The 19144-nt window shown below is 37.5% G+C and overlaps 1 protein-coding gene across 1 annotated transcript; it reads right to left on the bottom strand.

Annotated features, from left to right (window-relative positions):
• Nucleotides 1-3981: 3981 nt before the first annotated feature.
• LOC101526721 (small ribosomal subunit protein eS25-like) lies at nt 3982-4470 on the bottom strand. Its single transcript, XM_058671270.1, has one exon. It carries the CDS (start codon nt 4414-4416, stop codon nt 4039-4041), a length of 378 nt encoding a protein of 125 aa, XP_058527253.1. The 5' UTR covers nt 4417-4470; the 3' UTR covers nt 3982-4038.
• Between the last annotated feature and the right edge of the window lie 14674 nt (nt 4471-19144).

Genomic DNA, 19144 nt, shown 5'->3' on the forward strand with positions numbered 1-19144 from the left:
GAGCGGCTTTATTTACTTATTAGACTTCCTGTTAAGTTTGTATTTGTTTATTTTATTTGAAAGGCAGGAATCTTTCATTTGCTGATTCACTACCAGCTGCCAGCAACAGCCTAGATTGGGCCAGACTGAAGCCAGGAGCCTGGATCTTAATTCACATCTCCCAGGTATGTAGCAGAATCCCAAGTACCGGAGCCATTACTTAACACCTCCAAAGCTGCACATCAGCAGGAAACAGAAAGCTGGAGAGGATCCAAGACTCTCATGCAGGTACTGTGATGCGAAATATGGTCTATGCCAGTAGGTGCTTAGCCACTATTGCCTTTAATGTAAGACTTCTGAAAGCTTTCCTTTTTATATGCATAAATAACTTTAAAGAAGGAGCATTATTTTTTAGAATTCCGTAAGCTTATTTAAAGATGACTTTCTTTCTGTACAAAAAAGCATTCTTTCACCCCCAAAGCAGTGCATATTAACTGCATAATTAATGATATCCATGAAAATAATGATTATTACAACAGTTTTTTTCCCAAGGCAGAGTTTTTGAAAAAAATTTCAGTCTTATAATTTCTTTGTAAGTGTGCATGAAGAACTGTAGAATCACTTTGAAATCTTAGTATCTTGTTCAGTATTCTTTAAAACACAAACTCCTTTAAAATCAGAGTGAGGTTGAATTGTGCTCCTGAGCAAGATGGAGTTTGGCAGCAATCTAATCAGAAAAGCTTAAAAAATGCATAAGAATAAAATGTTTAGTTTAATCCATTAAAAATCAGGTGAATCAAGAAAAATGTGAGGGCAACAAAAAAATTCAAAGGTGGAGGTGCTGGCTGTTTTGCTAGGTGCTTCTATGAATACAGGCGTTCATATTTTTTCTGGACTATCATTCCAAAGATGCAATGTGTCACAGGATCGTGGAAGACAATGTCTTGAGGAAAGTGAACAGATTTATTTAACATCCAAGATATTAAAGATCATGTCTACCTGCTAAGAATGTAGAAATGGCTATTAGCTCGGATATCTTAAAGGATTTATAGTTTTTATTCATGAGGTTGGAATTCCTTAACGGTATCACATGCACAATTCTTGTCCAGCAATCCATGTACTGTTTACATTTGAAACCTTTGGAATATCCGAAAACAAGGAAAATGTGCTCCCTCTGTACATTGCACTCTGTGGAATAAGCTCTTTGATCTGTGTCTCCAGGCTAAGTATCTGCTCACATTCCTGAGCCTGTGGCAGAACAGGCAGTAGTAGCCAAAAAATACCTATCGTAAATGAAGGCAAGGAAAACCACTGGGAGACACAAATAGAGAAGTTTGCATTGGGTCTATTCCTGAAGGAAAACAGTGTATTATGCAAACAGAGTCTGTAATAAAAACAGAGCTAAATTAATATCAACTGTGATTAAGCTATAACAGACTAAACATTAACTAAATCTGCATAAAAAGACAAATGAATCTTTTTTTTTTAATTTCTTTTACCATTTTGGTAGTCTTTTTTTCCCCCTTATGAGTATGGATTTCCAAACAGCTGGTTGCCACTTTTTGCTTGTTACTTTAATGACTCAGAAAACCTGAGACCAACCTTGTTCTTATTGTGTCAGCAAAAAGAACGGCTTGAATTCCCCCCTTTGTGTATTTTCTTCACTCTGAATGTGTTGTCTGTTCTCATACACAGTTTGAGTTTTGAGCTAGAGACAGGTTTTATTTGGTTGAAAGGCATTCGATAATCAGTACTGAAACTCTCAGACACTGGAGACTTATCAACTACGTTCAGCAATAGCACAGGGAAGGAGGCCTTCTTCTCTGAACAGAACATAATTCATCATCCCAAACCATCACAAGCAGTTTGCTCATAGGAAATCAATGCAGTCCTCAAGCCAATACCTCCCTAAGCTTACCTTTACTCTGTCTCCTGAGAAACAAATTACTTGGTACTATGAGAAACTAAACACGGTAAAAATAAAGGAAATTTCACACTGCAAAAAGCACTGGCTCATGTAATTCAAGATTCTGGTTTTTTGTTGTTGTTTCCTGAGAAGCTCTTAGGAACTTGTTTTGAGGAGAATGAGTTGTTTTTTTTTTTATTTCTATATAAAAGTACTAGTCATTTTGGTAATAAAATTAAGTGTTTTGCTTGTGGAATGATCAAGAATTTATGGACTGCTTTCTCCCTGATGACTAAAAAAACCATTTCATAAGCTAATTGTGGCAAAACAAATACTTTTAAAAATAGAAATTAAGGCTCTAAATTAATTTTCAATATATTCTAGTTTTATTTTTCTTGTGATTTTTCATTTGAATAAATGCATTCTGAGGAGTATAGTTTTTAAACAAAGATCAGCTACCAGTGGTTTCTAATCACTTTTAAGGAAGGAATAGATTATTGGTCACTAACACTAATCCAATAACCTCTTATATCTTAGTTCATCAAATAAAATAATATTTTTAAATGATTTATTTGTTCTTGTTGGAAAGGCAGATTTACAGAGAGAAGAAGAGACAGAAAGACCTCCCATCCACTGATTCACTCCCAAAATGACGCAATGCCTGGAGCTGAGCTGATCTGGAAACAAGAGCCAGGAGCTTTCCTGGGTCTCCCACATGGGTGCAGAGGTCCCAGGAAACAGACTGCTTTCCCAGTCCAAAAATAGAGAGCTAGACCAGAAGTGGAGTGGCTGGGACCAATCAGCTAAGGAAAAGGTGCCAATTATAACTGTAACTCAACATCACTGTTTTTTTTAAAAAGATTTATTCATGTGTAAAAGACAATACCATGAACATGTGAAGTACCTGGCATTCTCACAGCCTTCCAATAAGAAGTACATTTGTACTTGAATGGTTCATCTACCACTAAAAACTAATAGTACTATACTAAAATAGTGTACTGGAGATGAAAAGCTTGTGCATTCTCTGAAAATGCAGTTCTATACCTAAGTGTGTATTCAACAGGATTCTATAGTTGTGTTCACTGAAATGTTGGTAAAACAATGTTATAATAGTGGTATGTATCATTTCGTGAAACTAAATCCTAACATGCCCACGGAACCATCAAGGATAAACAGTTTTACATTCACACAGTGATACTGTGTACTAATAAGAATGAAAAACAAAACAAAACAAAGCAACAACAACAAAAAACAAGGGCCAGCATTGTGACATAGTGTATTAAACTGCTGTTAGCAACACCAGCATCCCCTATCCGTAAGGAAGTTCAAATCTCAGCTATTCCAGTTCTGATCCAACTCCCTGCTACTGCACTTAGGAAATTAGTAGATAGACTAATTCCTTATGCCCTTGCAACCCATGTAGTAGGCCCTTGGAGCTCCAGGCAAGATATTGGCAGCAGATTGACCCAGCATGGACATTGCAGCTCTTTGGGGAGTGAAACAGCAGGTGGAAGATCTCTTTCCTACTATTCCAATCACATAACATTCAAATATCTATCATATGTATCTATGTATAATATTAAAAACTAGATGACTGGAAGTCTGTAATACTGGTAATTTAGATTCTGTTTACCTGAATACACACTCAAGATACACAGTTACAGCTGTGGCCTATTGATGTCCACAAAACACATCAATATGGTGTATAAAATATATAAAAATTAACAAATTGAAACTATTCACTTCTAGTGGCAAGATTGGCAGCAATTCATAACTGGTGAACTATCAAAACCACTTGAACAATTATCTCAGAGCATGTCCCACACCCGGGACCTGGGATGGGTGGGAAACTGGGTGGGGCTTCTCCCTCAATATTCCGTTTACCTCAGATATATGAAGGAAACAACATGGAAATTATGGAAATAGTCTTACCCACTTACCTATACCCCTTGTGCCTTTTTTTACCTTAATTAACTATGTAAAGATTGTCAAAAATATAATAAAAAAAGAAAAAAAAGAAACTATTCACTTCTATGTGAAAGCAATTATGTCATTAAAGTAGATTTTTGCGTAAAAATAACAAAAGGAAAATATGATTTTTTTTTTGTTTAATAAGGTTTTATTTTGCCAAATGTACAATTCATTGGACTGCTTCATGCATCTTCAGCAGCAGCTGGTGCATCTCCACCCTTGGTGTTTCTGGTGTAAATTACTTGAGCTCTGTGCTTTGAAACCAGTTTGATAAGTCCTTTACTCAGGAGCTCCTGCAGGGCTGCCCTGGCCAGGGACCCACGGATCTTGAGTCTGTCGGAGACCACAGCGGGCGTGATGAGCTTGTAGTTGGGGACTTCCTTGCAGAGCTTGTCGTATGTGGCTTTGTCAAACAGAACCAGGTTGTTGAGCTTGTCCCGAACTTTTCCTTTGGACCACTTCTTCTTCTTGGCCTTGCCCCCCGATTTGTTCACGGGGTCCTGATCCTTCTTGGCCGATTTCCCGGCGTCTTTCTTCTTCTTGTCGTCCTTGGGTGGCATGGTGAGGTGTGGAGCCCGGCGGCGACCACCTCAGACCTGCAAGATGTCAGGAAAATATGATTTAATCTTATGAAATCCACAGTGTTCATGTTAGAATTTAACTTCATATTAGCTTGGACATATGATTAGTTTACATATGACCTTTCTGCAATTCTGCCAAAAAAGCATTATGTGATACAATAAGACCACAAGTTAATAGCAGAAACACAACAATTGCAAAAATTCTTAAAATTTCCAAAACAAGTTCTCTGCAAGTTATGTTCTTCCAAGTAGTCATTTTGCATTATCTTGTCCCTGCTGGAGAGCTGAGTAGAATTGAGCCGTGGTTTGATACATTGGCATACATGGCTCATGCATAGCCTTGCCAGTTATTCTAATAAATTTTACGTTGATTTGTGGAATCTGTTTAAATTGCTTGAGTTAAGTAATGGTAAGATGATTTGCTTTGTACACTTTTTATTATAAATACCAAAGCTTAACATTGGTTACTGCAGTGGCACAGTATGTTACAGAGTCTCTGGATTTAAACCTGCAGGTCTTGAGGTCACCAAGGGTGAGGTGATAGTGTCCTTCAGCCAAAGAACCGCCTGAGACAAGATGATGAGAAATGTTTGCTTTATTAGGTACAAGTTACAAGCATTAAAGGCTAAGAAAGGGGAGGGTAGGAGGGCGTCTTCCAGCAAAGACACTGTAATTGGCTCTAAGGCACATCTCTTCCCCTTGACCTTCTAGTCATGTCAGAGGTCATACTCTGACCTGTAGGGCTGGAAGCTATGCCTCAGGTCATGGGCTGGTAAGTGGTAAACCAGTCCACCAGGTGGAGTCAGGGGCTCAAAGGGTTATTGCCCACAACACAGACATGTTTTCTTGCTTATAATTTTACAAGCAGAGGAACAATTGTGTTATTTATAGTCACGCAATCAACACTTAGAGAAGGGTTGACTTCATGAGATCCTTATGTGCGTGAAGCAACATGATGTGTCACTGACCACTTGAGAAAGTGCAATGCACATTTCATTTCAAAATCACCAACATTCTTCATTAGAAAACTCTCCCAACAATGATGCCAAAAATAAATTATCTATTTTTATATAAACTATTATAAGTTAAAAAAAATTCTCTACTATGAATTCCCTAGGACATTTAGAAAAGTGAAATGTATCCTTAGAGGCCACATATTTCAGATATAACTGGTGAGCATGCTTTCTTTTTATTTTCTTTCAAGTTAATGCTTCTTAAAATTTTTAAAAGGTAAAGGAGATGTAAATTATCTTAAAATAAGACTATGTTGCTCATAGAAACCAACTTGGTATCTAGTAAATATTGAGGTTTTTAATTTTTTTTCTGAAAAAATCTGTACCTCACACAGAATATTCTTGTCCTAATTTACAAAAGAAAAGAAATACAGGGAAGAGAAAATAAAAAGCCACAGAGTTTAAAAACAAAACAAGACAAAACAAAACAAAAAAGAAGTCTCTCTTGTGAGAAGATGGACAAAACATAGGAATCTAGAGCTGCCAAGATCGCCATTGAGTCAGTGCAGAAGCAAGGCCACAAATAATAACAGAAAAAGTTGCAAATTTTATCCTTAAGAACAAAAATGAAGCAATTTTATTATTAAAGATTTATTTGTTTTTATTGTAAAGGCAAATTTATGGAAAAAGGGAGAGACAGAAAAATCTTACCCACTGGTTCACTTCCCAAGTGGATTCAATGACCAGAACTAAGATGAGCAGGAGCTAGGAGCTTCTTTCAGGTCTCCCACATGGGTACAGGTGCCTAGACTTGGTCTGATTTCTCAGGCTGCAAGCAGGGAGCTGGATAGGCAGTGGAGCAATCAGGACATGAATCAACAAACCTATGAGATGCCAGCCCTTGCAGGTGGAGGATTAGCCAATTGAGCATTTACACTGTGTCAGCAGCAACTATTTTATATTAATATAAAAAGTTTTAAAATCTCATTCCAATTCATAACAGGAAATGGAAAGGATAACTATGCATTAAAATAAAGCACTGTACCCCAAAACTATGAATAGTTATATTTTAATTAGAAATGAACTTAAAAGTCAGATGTTGGCACCACAGTGAAGATACTGCTTGTGCCAGTTGCATCTCATTTCAGACTGATTGGCTTGGAGTCGTCACTCGGGTTTTGATTCCAGCACCTTAGAAAACATCAAGCAATGACTCCAGTACTTGTGTACCTCTCATCCACACGGGAGCCTACATTGAGTTCTAAGTTTATGGCTTTAGCACCTGGCCCATCAGTGACTGTTACTGGAGCTAGGGGGAAAAAAATAAAACAAGATGAAAGATTTTTCTATCTCTTCCATTAAAATAAATATAAGTCAAAATATTTTTAATAGAAGAATAAAGGTCCTTGTGAAGTGCCTTATAAAAAGGGTGGTACTTTTTTTGTGGTTGTAGATGGTACAACCAACATACTACCTTACACATCTACTTAGACCTAAAATTCACAATTCACTGTGAATATATGGTTTGGCTATCTGAAGCCCTGCAAAGTCCTGTATTTTGGGATTTAATGTGAATCCTAATTGAAAGCATTCTCAAATCTAAATGATAAATTTTCTATGGTTCTGGAACAAATTTTCTCATTAAGATAAGACTTGTTATTTTCAGAACATGCCAAGTAAAACAAAGCTTTTGCTATAAGGACATCCTGAAGCATAGGTTGAAACCTGCTTTTGCATTTGTGTTTCAGTAGGAGCAAGAATGCAAAAGAACCAAGCTTCATCTTCTAGTGTTATATTGCTGGTGAATAAGCAATTTAAGCAAAAATAATATTGACAGTTTGAAATGTGGTTTTGTATAAAAGTTGACTAAATCTCATTTTGCATGTTTGGTGTCTGAGCATATCATTGAACTTTGCCCAAGGCTACAAAGCACACACTAATTGAACACGGTGTTCATATAAGACATTATGTCCATTGGTCATTATTTTGTTGATGTCATTTTAAAAAAAGATTCATTTATTATTTTTATTGGAAAGACCGATTTTTACAGAGAGAGAGAGGGAGTGACTGAGAAGTCTTCCAGCCACTGATTCACTCCCATAAGTGGTCTCAACCACGGAACTGAGCCAACCCAAAGCCAGGTGTCAGGCTCTTCTTCAGGATCTCCCATGCGGGTTCAGGGTCCCAAGGCTTATGGGCCGACCTCCACTGCCTTCCCAAGCCACAAGTAAGGAGCTGGATCAGAATGGAGCAGCCAGGACATAAACTAGCAAGCTCTAAGGAACGCCAACATTTGCAGATAAGGATTAGTTTCCTTTGCCACCGCCCCTGTTGATAACATTTTATTTTCTGGATATAAATGAGTACACAAGGGCAGTACAATATAAAAATGATTTTTTTTTTCTTTTGGGAATTCCCTTGCCTATTTTGTAAAACAGAAACAAAACAATGACTTCTCCCAAGAACAAAGTTCGCTGGCTAAATTGCTTGGAGAAAGCCAAGGAAAAAACTCTGTCACCATAAGCCTAGATTACTTTGATTAAAGTGTTGGGAAAATTACATGCAAAACTGGTAACAGAAGTGAATTTACATCTAAATGTTATCAGATCAAAACCAAAACAACTTCAAAGCTCATTTCATGATGAATAACATTGGCAGAACCCTGCTAAATGACCACAAATGTGCTTTGATGCCTGAACCTTACTTTGGGTTAACTTGCTAAATCATTTATGAGTCTATAGCTAGGAAAGAATATTTGAGTCTGAAAACAAAATTTTCATAAGGCAAACTTAAACAGACTTTACTCAGGACTCCTGTAATGGGATACCAAGGCCAGAAGTTAATCTGAAAAGCTGAATTGAGTGGGGGCTCATCTATTTGCATTTACTAATTGGCTTATTCAAAGTAAAAGTCAACTTGCTCTATCTTGGAGACATTAGATAGGTTTAGAACTTGGAGCTCGATGTGTGCTGACATTAGGATGCTGTCCCCAGCAGCTGGGCTCCCACATACTGGAGGAAACCAAGTCTGGGTTGCAAAATTAGCAAGAGGTTTTAGAAAAGATTTGTAATTCAAAGATTAAAAAAGCATTTCTGAGACATGTTTTCTTAAAGCACCTACCATGTTCTCAGAAAGCAGAGGCCTTGAGAGCCCAGGTTTAGTCATACTGAGCAGGTTAAGGTCACCGAGGTCAGAGCAGTAGCACACAGGTTCCACTTGTAACATTCTGTAAGCTTCAGGCTGTATTATTACTTCTTAGTGTTCATGTGAGCATAGCAGGCCGTATAAATTCTCTGGAGAGTGCTGTAGTTCATGTTCTCAAACTATTGCAATTGAGTCAGTAAAGACTGTACAAAGGTAGTTGTAATTTGCAAACTGCAATCAAAATTTTGTCTCCATTTTACTAGTCAAGTGGCTTTGGATAATCAACACAGTAAGTTGAGTGTTCTTATTCCCCAACTGGTTTCTTGTAACGCAACTTAACTAAGATAAATGAAATGAAATGTAAACCTTCCTAATACCTGTTTTGTGAGATTTTAATGGAGATATGCTGCCACCCCACCCTCATATCCTGGAGTTCTTGCTTTTCAGTGGTCCCATCCCTTGCAGTATGAGCAGGGTGGATTCCTTGCTTCTGACAACCATGTCAAAAAGAATATTGATCTTGAGATTCCCCTTGCTGGACTGAAGAAACCATGAACTGTGAACTGTGGGCTGACAGGTGTTCAGTGCAGACTCTAGTTACAGGGCTGTGTTCTTAAACATCTGTCTGTGACTACGAGTATACTCTATTAGCTGTTGAACTTGTTTATACAGTTAGATATTTTGAGAATGATTCCTGAACTCCAATTCAATTTTATTTATTTATTTATTTATTTTTTAAATATTTATTTATTTTTATTGCAGTCAGACATACAGAGAGGAGAAGAGACAGAGAGGAAGGTCTTCCATCCAATGGTTCACTCCCCAAGTGAGCCGCAATGGCTGCAGCTAAGCAGATCCCAAGCCAGGAGCCTCTTCCAGGTCTCCTACACAGGTGCAGTGTCCCAAAGCCATCCTGGACTGCTTTCCCGGGCCACAAGCAGGGAGCTGGATGGGAAGTGGGGCTGCCTGGATTAGAACTGGCACCCATATGGGATCCCGGGGCGCATTCAAGGCGAGGACTTTAACTGCTGCACTACCACGCCGGGCCCAGAATTCAGTTCTAAAGATCAAGAATACCGCTATGCGCAGTGCCTTGGCCTAGCAGCTAAAGTCTTCACCTTGAAAGCATCCTGCAATCCCATATGGGTGCTGGTTCTAATCCAGCAGCCCTGCCCCGCTTCCCATCCAGCTCCCTGCTTGTGGCCTGGGAAAGCAGTGGAGGATAGCCTAAAGCCTTGGGACCCTGCACCCGTGTGGGAGAAGACCTGGAGGAAGTTCCTGGCTCCTGGCTCCTGGCTTTGGATTGGCTCAGCTCCAGCTGTTGTGGTCACTTGGGCAGTGAATCACCGGATGAAAGATATTTCTGTCTTTCCTCCTGTCTATATATATATCTGATTTTGCAATAAAAATGAATAAATCTTAAAGAATACTGAAAACATTTCAGAAACTACTATTTTGAAAAATTTAGAATCACTGATATCTCTTCTGTGTTCAGTTTAGTTGGTAAAAATGGCAAGAAACCTATTTACCTTTTTTCATAAGTATTAATGCTACTTACTCATCAGGTATTTAGCAATATGCGACTTCTTTGGTGGGTACCAATGCATGACACAGATTGACCAAAAATTTATGAGAAAACAAGAGTCAGATTGTAAGTGGCACCGTTTGTTCCTGTATGTCATATGAGTTAGAATGGCATGATTAACTCGATCATACTTAAAGATAGTTTAAAAAGACTAGGGAAATTCCTAGGATTGCAGTTTTCTCATGAAACTTTTGATCAGTGTGGCATACAAAGACACAATATTTCTAAATATTTCCACATGTGTGTTTTCTCTTCACCTATAGCTACATTAAGTTAAATGTGTGTTAAGTTCTAACCTCACATCATGAATTACAAAAGTCTTCCTCCAATGTTGATCTAAATCTACTCATCATTCCATAGTGATAATCTTGGTTTCCACTATGCATTGTCCATTTGCCTAATTGTTTAAAAGATTGATTTTTTTTTTATTTGAAAGTCAGATATACAGAGAGGAAGATCTTCATCTGATGATTCACTCCCCAAGTGGCCGCAATGGCCGGTGCTGTGCCGATCTAAAGCCAGAAGTCAGGAACCTCCTCCAGGTCTCCCACACGGGTGCAGGGTCCCAAAGCTTTGGGCCATCCTCGACTACTTTCCCAGGCCACAAGCAGGGAGCTGGATGGGAAGTGAGGCTACCAGGATTAGAACCAGCACCTATAAGGGATCGTGGGGCGCTTTTAAGGCAAAAACTTCAGCTGCTACGCTACCATGCTAGGCCCCATTCACCTAATTTTAATGTGCATGTATATGTATCATTTTTTAAAATTTATTAACATTTTCTATATTTTTATCTCATCTTAGTTTTGAATTAGGTATTTTTTCATAGTAATAATCCTTGTTCCTGGAAATCTCCTGGGACCTCCTCTTTATTGTACAACACTGCCATGTTTTACTACTTCCCTGAGGAGCCTAGATCCTATTTCCATTGGTTTCCTATTTCCATGATATAATTTTTTCCATCATGGCCAATTTCGAGCCGCAATTTTGAGGCTATTTTGCATGAAGTTGGTAACAAGAGTTAATATTCAGCACCTATAAACCAGAAAAGCCAGCTCAAGAAGACTGAAATTGTGTTACATCCATTTTAAGACTGTGCGCATGCGCTTATCTGAATGTCAAATGTCTGTTCTAGTCCTGATTGGAAACAGCTTCTTATGGAATCTTAAACAAGCCTTTTACTCAAAACAAATCCATCTTATACCCTATACAATAGATTTATATTCCTGCATAGCTTTTAAAGTCTCTTTAACTTTGACTTCAAATGACTTTCTTTAGAAACAACCTAACACATGAATAATAGGTGCAGTTTAGACACTGAATTTTTATTTCTCCATAACATAGTATTAGTAAAAAGCATATAAGATATATACATATATGTAGATGGTATATATACATAAATTATATACTGTGATATTTAGATTTTTGAGATAAGCTAAAATGATGTGAACTCGATCTGCTGAGATTAGAATTAAATATGGCATAAAAACTGTCCTTTTAAGTCAGCAGTCTCAATTATTGCATCATCAGTTTTTATTCAGGGTTTAACATTATTTTCAGGTTAAATTATGTGTCATCTCCAAATTTTCATATGGAAATCTTAACCCCTAATTTATTCAAATAAAGCTTATTTAACAGTTGGGTTTTTTCAGATATAATTGGTTAAGATGAAATAATGGCATCTAATGCAGCGTGTTTGCTGTCCATATAAAAAGGAGAGATTTGAACATAGATATATGCCAGACAAGCAGAACATCATTTGGAGATGAAGACACAGATTGGCCACTACTTCCCAAAGTCAAAGAATGCCGAAAGTTTGCAGAAAAAGCAGAAGATAAAATAAATTTTCTCGTGGGTTTTAGAAACAATAATTCTGACAGCATGTTTATTTCAGATTTCTAATCTCAAGAATTTAAGCACACAAAAAAATTATGATTAAGCCATCTCTGTGGCACTTTCTGGCAGCAACACTAGTAAACTATCTACCAAGTTACTAAATTGTATGCTTAGATGTTCTATGGTATATTTATAAATATACAGAAGCTAATTTCAAAATTTGTATACTAAAAATCATAGTCCACTTATTGAAAGAATACAATAAGAAAACTTCAATATTTTTGAGACATCAGTTCTTCCTAACTTGATAAATTCAATGCAAACCCAACAATGAAGCAAGCATACTCTTTGTTTTCAGCAAGCTGATTTTAAAGTTTATGTGGAAAGGCAAGACTCAGATTAGTAATTGTTGAAGAATATAGGTCAGACATTACCCCAAATCAAGATTTATGACCAAGCAATAGCACTCAAGGCTGTGACAGTGAAAAGAATAGACAAAAAACTAAATTGAACAAATAGCCCATAAGTGCCACAAAAAATTTAGTTAGCTAATATTGACAAAGAAACAAAGAAAGTGCAATAGGGAGTAAGAGTGCAACTAGTGTTGCTGGGCATTCACAGTGAACGTGGGCACACGCCACACATCTTTCACAAAAACTAATTCAAAGCAAATCATAGGCCACCATTAAATCCACAATTATGAAGTTCCTGGTGGATAACAGATAAGAATGTAAAGCACTTTCTGTTGGACAATGCCATATTTTTTTCAATAACAAAGGCAAGACCTGTGCAAAATTATTTAATTAGACTTTACTAAAGTTAAAAAATGCTTACTTGCTAAAGATACTACAAACTAATGGGAAGATAACCCCAAATTAGAAGATAAGAACTTGGAAAGACATGTATGAGTATGCAAAGGTATGTTAGGAACACTTATAACTCCAGTTCATCTCCCTGCCTATGGACTGGGAAAGCAGCAGAGGTGGCTCAAATCTCTGAGCCCTGTATACACATGGTGGACTGTGTGTGTCTCTGCCTTTCAAATAATAAATAAATGAGCAAATATAAATAATGAAATGAGCTACTGCATTTGAAAATATATGAAATAATTGTAGATATGTATCTGTTCATTACAGATCCCCAGCCAGATCAGAGGTTGATTGGCCTCTCAGAATTTTCCACAGTGGTTCCAAAAGTAGGTGTCTGAATTGCAGGTAGGGAGAGTAGGCTGTACATTATCACCATGGACAATATGCATCTCTAGATCAGAGACACTCAAAGCACTTTTATGATGATACAGCACACAGCCTGTTGTAGATTCCATGAACACTTTACATGCAAAACAAGCTGGAAAAACATGATGAAGTTCAAGAATGACGGAATATTAGATGTTCATCTTTGTAGTGTTAGTTGATGCCTTCTCGTTATTTTCTTATTTTAAGGATTTTTAAAAAAGAATTATTAATTAAAAGGTAAGAGTTACAGAGAAATAGGAATTGATTGAGACAAAGGTCGTCCATCTGCCATCTCACTCCCCAAATGGCTACACTGACTGGGACTTGGCCAGGTCAAAGCCAGGAGTGTGCAACTCAATGCAGGTCTCCCATGTAGGTTGCAGGGGCCAAAGAACTTGGCCGCCTCCTGCTGCTTTCCCAGGCACATGAGCAGGGAGCCCGACAGGAAGCATAGTAGCTGAGTCTTCAATTGGTTTGCTCTCATGAAAGTTTGGCATCACAAGTGGTATCTTATCCCACTGTGTCAGCACAGTGTTGGACCCTGATTATTTACTTTCTTCATTGCCATATGAACTTGAACATACTTCCATGTAAACTTGGCTGTTTCTTATTTCCAATATAATCCTTAGGATCATCAACTCTGAGGTATTGTTTAGATCCCCCTACATAACTTGTAGTGCTTCATCATAGTATTCTTTTCCAGTTTAATTTTTCTAGGGTTTTCATTTTTGTAATGTGTTTTGTCAGTCTTAATTTTTGCAGAATAATTACTATTATGGCATCTACAATGTTGACCAATTTCCTGATACACATATAGTTTTTTAATTCTATTTTTCATCTAAGTTGGGTCATATTTACTTATTCAAAAATAACCAAATATATATGTAAATGGAAGTGAGTGGAATTAGATCTGTGTATTTGTTTGAGATTTTATTAAGTCCCACTACTAGATAACCTTGTGGAAAGGAATAACTTCACTTTTTAAAAAGTCAGATGTAGCAAGAAGGGATTTCTGTTTATAATTTTTCACTCAGATTCATTCAGATTATTTTGCAGATCATTGCCTTGAGCTTGCTGACTCAAGCAGCAGTTTTAGTGTCCAAGTTCTGTTTGTGCATTTTGTAGGATAAAAGTCTCCATCAAACACATTACAAGAATGAAATTTACATTAACCCAGTACAATGACACTAAGCTGGATCATCCCACACATTCATTTAAAAATAAAGAGTCCATGCGTAACCCTTGCTGTGGAATTGGAAATTAAGCTTGTACAATGATTTTTTGATACTTCTAAAATAGCTTTAAAATGGCATCTTCAAAATGTTGTACAAGTACTAATCCTTGTAACACCTCAATAAATAAGGATTATAAGTGGTACTTTCTGAGAAGAACCAAGAGATCATCCATTTACGCTCCGAATTGCCAGAACTTTAAGTCAGCATACAGAATAGATTTTTCTCTGCTCATCACTCTGCAGTACTCATTCTAATGAATGAGCTAAAGTGTACTCAGTCAACGCAAGCCATTAGTCTGTGATTCTAATTTTTTAAAAAATGAGATACCCAACATTTCCCCAAGGGAAAAAATAATATATGAGATAAATAATGTAATATCATCTCAAATGCCTATAGGTACACTATTATAGATTATTGTAGAAAAAGTTTATCTTGTATAATATTGAACATGTTATTTAACAAAAGTGTCTTCAGAATTCAGAGGTGTTATTTATACTGGTTATTCTGTCATGTGTTTATCACACAGCAGTGATTGCCACTGCCATTTCACAGGGAAGACATCAGGTCATGAAAATATTAAATGTCTTTCTCAGTATCTCGGTCAGGAACTGGTACATCTAACACTTAGATTCAAGTCAGCAAATCTCAAGATTTTTTTCCTCCTTCTATCTTTCTCTGGGGCTATCCACCATTTGCTGATCCCTTAACAATGGCTGCAGTGCCCAGAACATTGATGTTCTCTACACTCTCAAACATAATGTTCTTTGGGTTTTTTTTTTTTAAGATTTATTTATTTTTATTGGAAAGTCAGATATACAGAGAGGAGGAGAGACAAAGATCTTCTGTTCAATGGTTCACTCCCAAACAGCTGCACTGGCTGGAGCTAAGCCGATCTGAAGCCAGGAGTCAGGAGCTTCTTCTGGGTCTCCCACACAGGTGTAGGATCCCAAGAGTTTGGGCCGTCCTTCACTGCTTTCCCAGGCCACAAGCAGGGAGCTGGATGGGAAGGGGTGCTGCAGAGAGTAGAACCAGCACCCATATGGGATCCCGGCACATGCAAAGCTAGGACTTAAGCCACTAGGCAGGCTATCATGCCGAGCCCCAAGCATAGTGTTTTAAAGTAAATAGGAAAAAGGATTTTCAGAACTATTCTATGCTAGAAAAAATAAATCATACAGTGGAACTACAATAGACCACAATTCTAGAAAACTTCTTATGGGCTATAAGCAAATGCTGACAATACAGGGTTGGAGGTTTCAGTCTTAACAGCACAAGAAATAGAATTATACACATAGCAAGAGTTATTTTGTGGGCTTGTGGCACTGCATGTTAAGCTACCATCTGAGATGCTGACATCCCATATGAGTGACTGAGTCCCAGTTGCTGCAATTCTAATACAGCTAATGAAACTGGAAGGCAACACAAGATGACCTCAGCGTTCGGACTGCTGCCACTCATGGGTGGAAGATCTCTGTCTTTGTCTCTCTCATAAGCTTTCTCTCTTCTCTCTGTACCTTTAAAATAAATGAATCTTTAAAAGGGGAGCAAATTGGTATGGCTCATTAAGTGACAAATATATCTTACAAATATGACACATTAGCAATAGGAGAATCTGGGTGTGGGGTATATGGAACGTTTAGTACTGTTTCACAATTTTCCATTTAGAAAATGTGAAACTATTCACATGGCAGATGCCAAAAGGAAAAAAGAGTATTTCTCAATGACATGAGTGGTTAACCTCAGCGTGGGAAAACAGTGAAGACAAAGTCGCCTCCGAAGTGTCTGGTTTGTGTAAGGAGTGACAGCTCGGTTGCCAGCAAGGCTGGGTTATGTCTCCATCTATTTTCCTATTTTTAGTTTTTTAAAGAAATCTCCATGCTGCTTTCTACAATGGTGGTGCTAACTTACTTTCCTCTCAGTAGTGTGTAGGAGTTAGCCTTTCTCTGCATCCTCACAGCATTTGACTTGCTCTCTTTCAGATCACAGTCATTCTGACAGGGGATAATTGAAATACAAACTGATCATAGGAGCTGGTCTGAAAAAGTATGTGCTATCAAACGGGAAAATCTCAAAGAGATGGAAAAATTCTTGGATACCTATACCTACCAGAATTAAATAAAGAATATTTTGGAAATCTAAACAATCCACCAACAAGTAACATAAACAAATAAATAAATGATGAATTGAAAGTCCCCCAACAGAGAGTCCTCCTCTCTGTATATCTGATGTTCCAATAAAAATTTAAAAAAAGAGTCTTCCAGCAAAGAGAACTCCAGCAGTTGGTGGCTTCACAAATCATTTAAAGATGAACTAACTCCAATACTTTTCATACTATTTCAAAGCATTGAATAAGATGGAAGAGTTTCTTTCTTTCTTTTTTTTTTTTTTTTTTTTTACATCCAGCATTGCTGTGATTCCAAAAGAAAACAAAGATGCAAAACAGAGAGAACACTACAGATCCTTATCCTTGGTAAATAATGATATAGAAATTCTCAGTAACATTATAGCATGCTAAACCTGAAATCACCTCGAAAAGTTCATACACCATGATTAATGAGATTCACCCTGGTGACGCAAAAGTGGTTTAACTTTCTCAAATCAATAAATGTCATAAATCCTATTAATGAAATCAACAAAAATTGCATGATCATCTCAATAAATGAAAACAAAGATTTCGTTAAGATTCAACATGATAAAAACCCTCCATTAATTAGATACAGAGGGAGCATACCGCAATCTGACGAGGATTGTGCATGACAAACCAACAGTTACACATAGTGAATGGACAAATACTAAAAGCATTTCTCCTCAAATGAGAAACAAGACAAAGACATCCATTTCTACCACTGTAATTCAATATACTCTTAGTCTATTATAGTACTGGCTATGTAACAAGGGGACATGAAGAGGGGAAAAAATAAAGGATGTCAAAACCAGAAATAAGGAATTCAAAATATCTATGTTTACAGAGAACAAGATGTTTTAAATGAAAAACCCTGAACACTGCACTAAAGAGCTGTGAGAACAGATAAACCACTTATGTAAACTTTCAAGAACAAAATAACCACAAAGAAACATTTTGCACACTAATGATGAACTCACAAAAAAAAAAGTAGAAAACCCATTCACATTAGTTACAAAAAAAAAAAAAATCAAATAATTGGGAATGAATTTAACCTTGGGGCCTGCTGGCAGGTTTAAACCCTGAGAGGTGTGGTTGTGCCAGACCAAACCCCGGAGTCAGGAACACAATTTTGACCTCCCATGTGAGTGGTAGAGATTCAAGTACTAAGTGATCACTTGCTGCCTTAGGGCCTGCATTAACAGAAAACTGAAATTAAAAGCAGAGCCAGACCTCAAACCTGTGCCTGCTCACTCTGTATTCCTGTGTCTAGCTATGTGTTCATCTGTTGTATTTGGAGGCACATAATGCCCTACTTATTTTACTTTGTTGAACAAAAAAAAAAATTAGTCTTGTAGTAATTAGAGATCAGAGGGCTTGGCACATGTCCTAGTGGCTAAATCCCCACCTTGCAACCACTGGGATTCCATATGAACACAGGTTAGGATGCTGGTTCATGTCGTGCTTGTGACCTGGGAAAGCAGTTGAGGACGACTCAAAGCCTTGGGTCCTGCACCCGTGTGGGAGACCCGGAAGAAGCTCCTGGCTCCAGCTTTGGATCAAATACAGCTGTTTTGGTGACTTGGGGAGTGAACCAGGAGACACAAGATCTTTTTCTGTCTTCTTCACTCTGTAAATCGACCTTTCCAATAAAAATAAATTTATGTTTTAAAAAAATAGAGACTAGAAACCTGTCATCTATGATAGTTTGATGCAAGAAAACTCTTGCCACACTTTAATTTCTATCATTTACTCCCATTTTGCTTGGGGATTCGAATATGTGCTCCTGAAGCTTGGGTTTTGCCATGCTTTATTTATTGCTCTATTCCATGTCCTGGAATGAAACTTGGTGTGGGTGTTCTCTATAATATTTAAATGAATAATTAGTACATAAGCAACAGAGTCCATTAAATCATTGTATACATCGTGTTATATATATACCTGTGACTGCAAGGGAGGCCTGTGGATTGAGAGGTGGGACCAGTAAATTTCCTCTTGTTTCAACAAGACAGCTAGCTGTGGAATGTGACACTGGTTTCATAAGGTCTGAACATGGGGAAATTTTTTTAAAAAGCAGGCTGGAGGCTAAAAGCTAGCAATATGGACCCTGTGGTTGCTGTGTGTGAGTATTGTTTAGTATTGCCAGCAGTCTTCTGCATTGAATCAATATTGTATCTTTTGCCACTGACATGAAAGGATTTAGAACTGTGTGACTACAATGCAAGGACTGTGTTTCAAGAATAGGTAAGATACCTGAAGCAGGCACAGAGAAGAGACGGTGAGTAAGTGAAGCAGCGAAGTATTGAGCAGATCAGATTAATATCTCTTTATTAGTGAGATCTCAAACTCACTAGAATTTTGAGAAGACATGTTTCGTGGCAAACTTTATCAATAATGGCTATAGTAAACACATACGCAAAAACAAAATATGATCTTTCTGTTCCACCTTTACATTCTAAACACCAAGTAGGTCACACTGCAGAGATAGTAAGCCTTGTGGGTCAAGGTATGTCTTCATTAAGAAGAGTGAAGTGAGCTAAAAGTGTGAAGTTCTGGGACAAAGAAAATAATATTTCTCCCAATTTTACCTTTTGGTACTA

This window comes from Ochotona princeps, chromosome 13 (genome assembly GCF_030435755.1).
Source record: "Ochotona princeps isolate mOchPri1 chromosome 13, mOchPri1.hap1, whole genome shotgun sequence".
NCBI lineage: Eukaryota > Metazoa > Chordata > Mammalia > Lagomorpha > Ochotonidae > Ochotona > Ochotona princeps.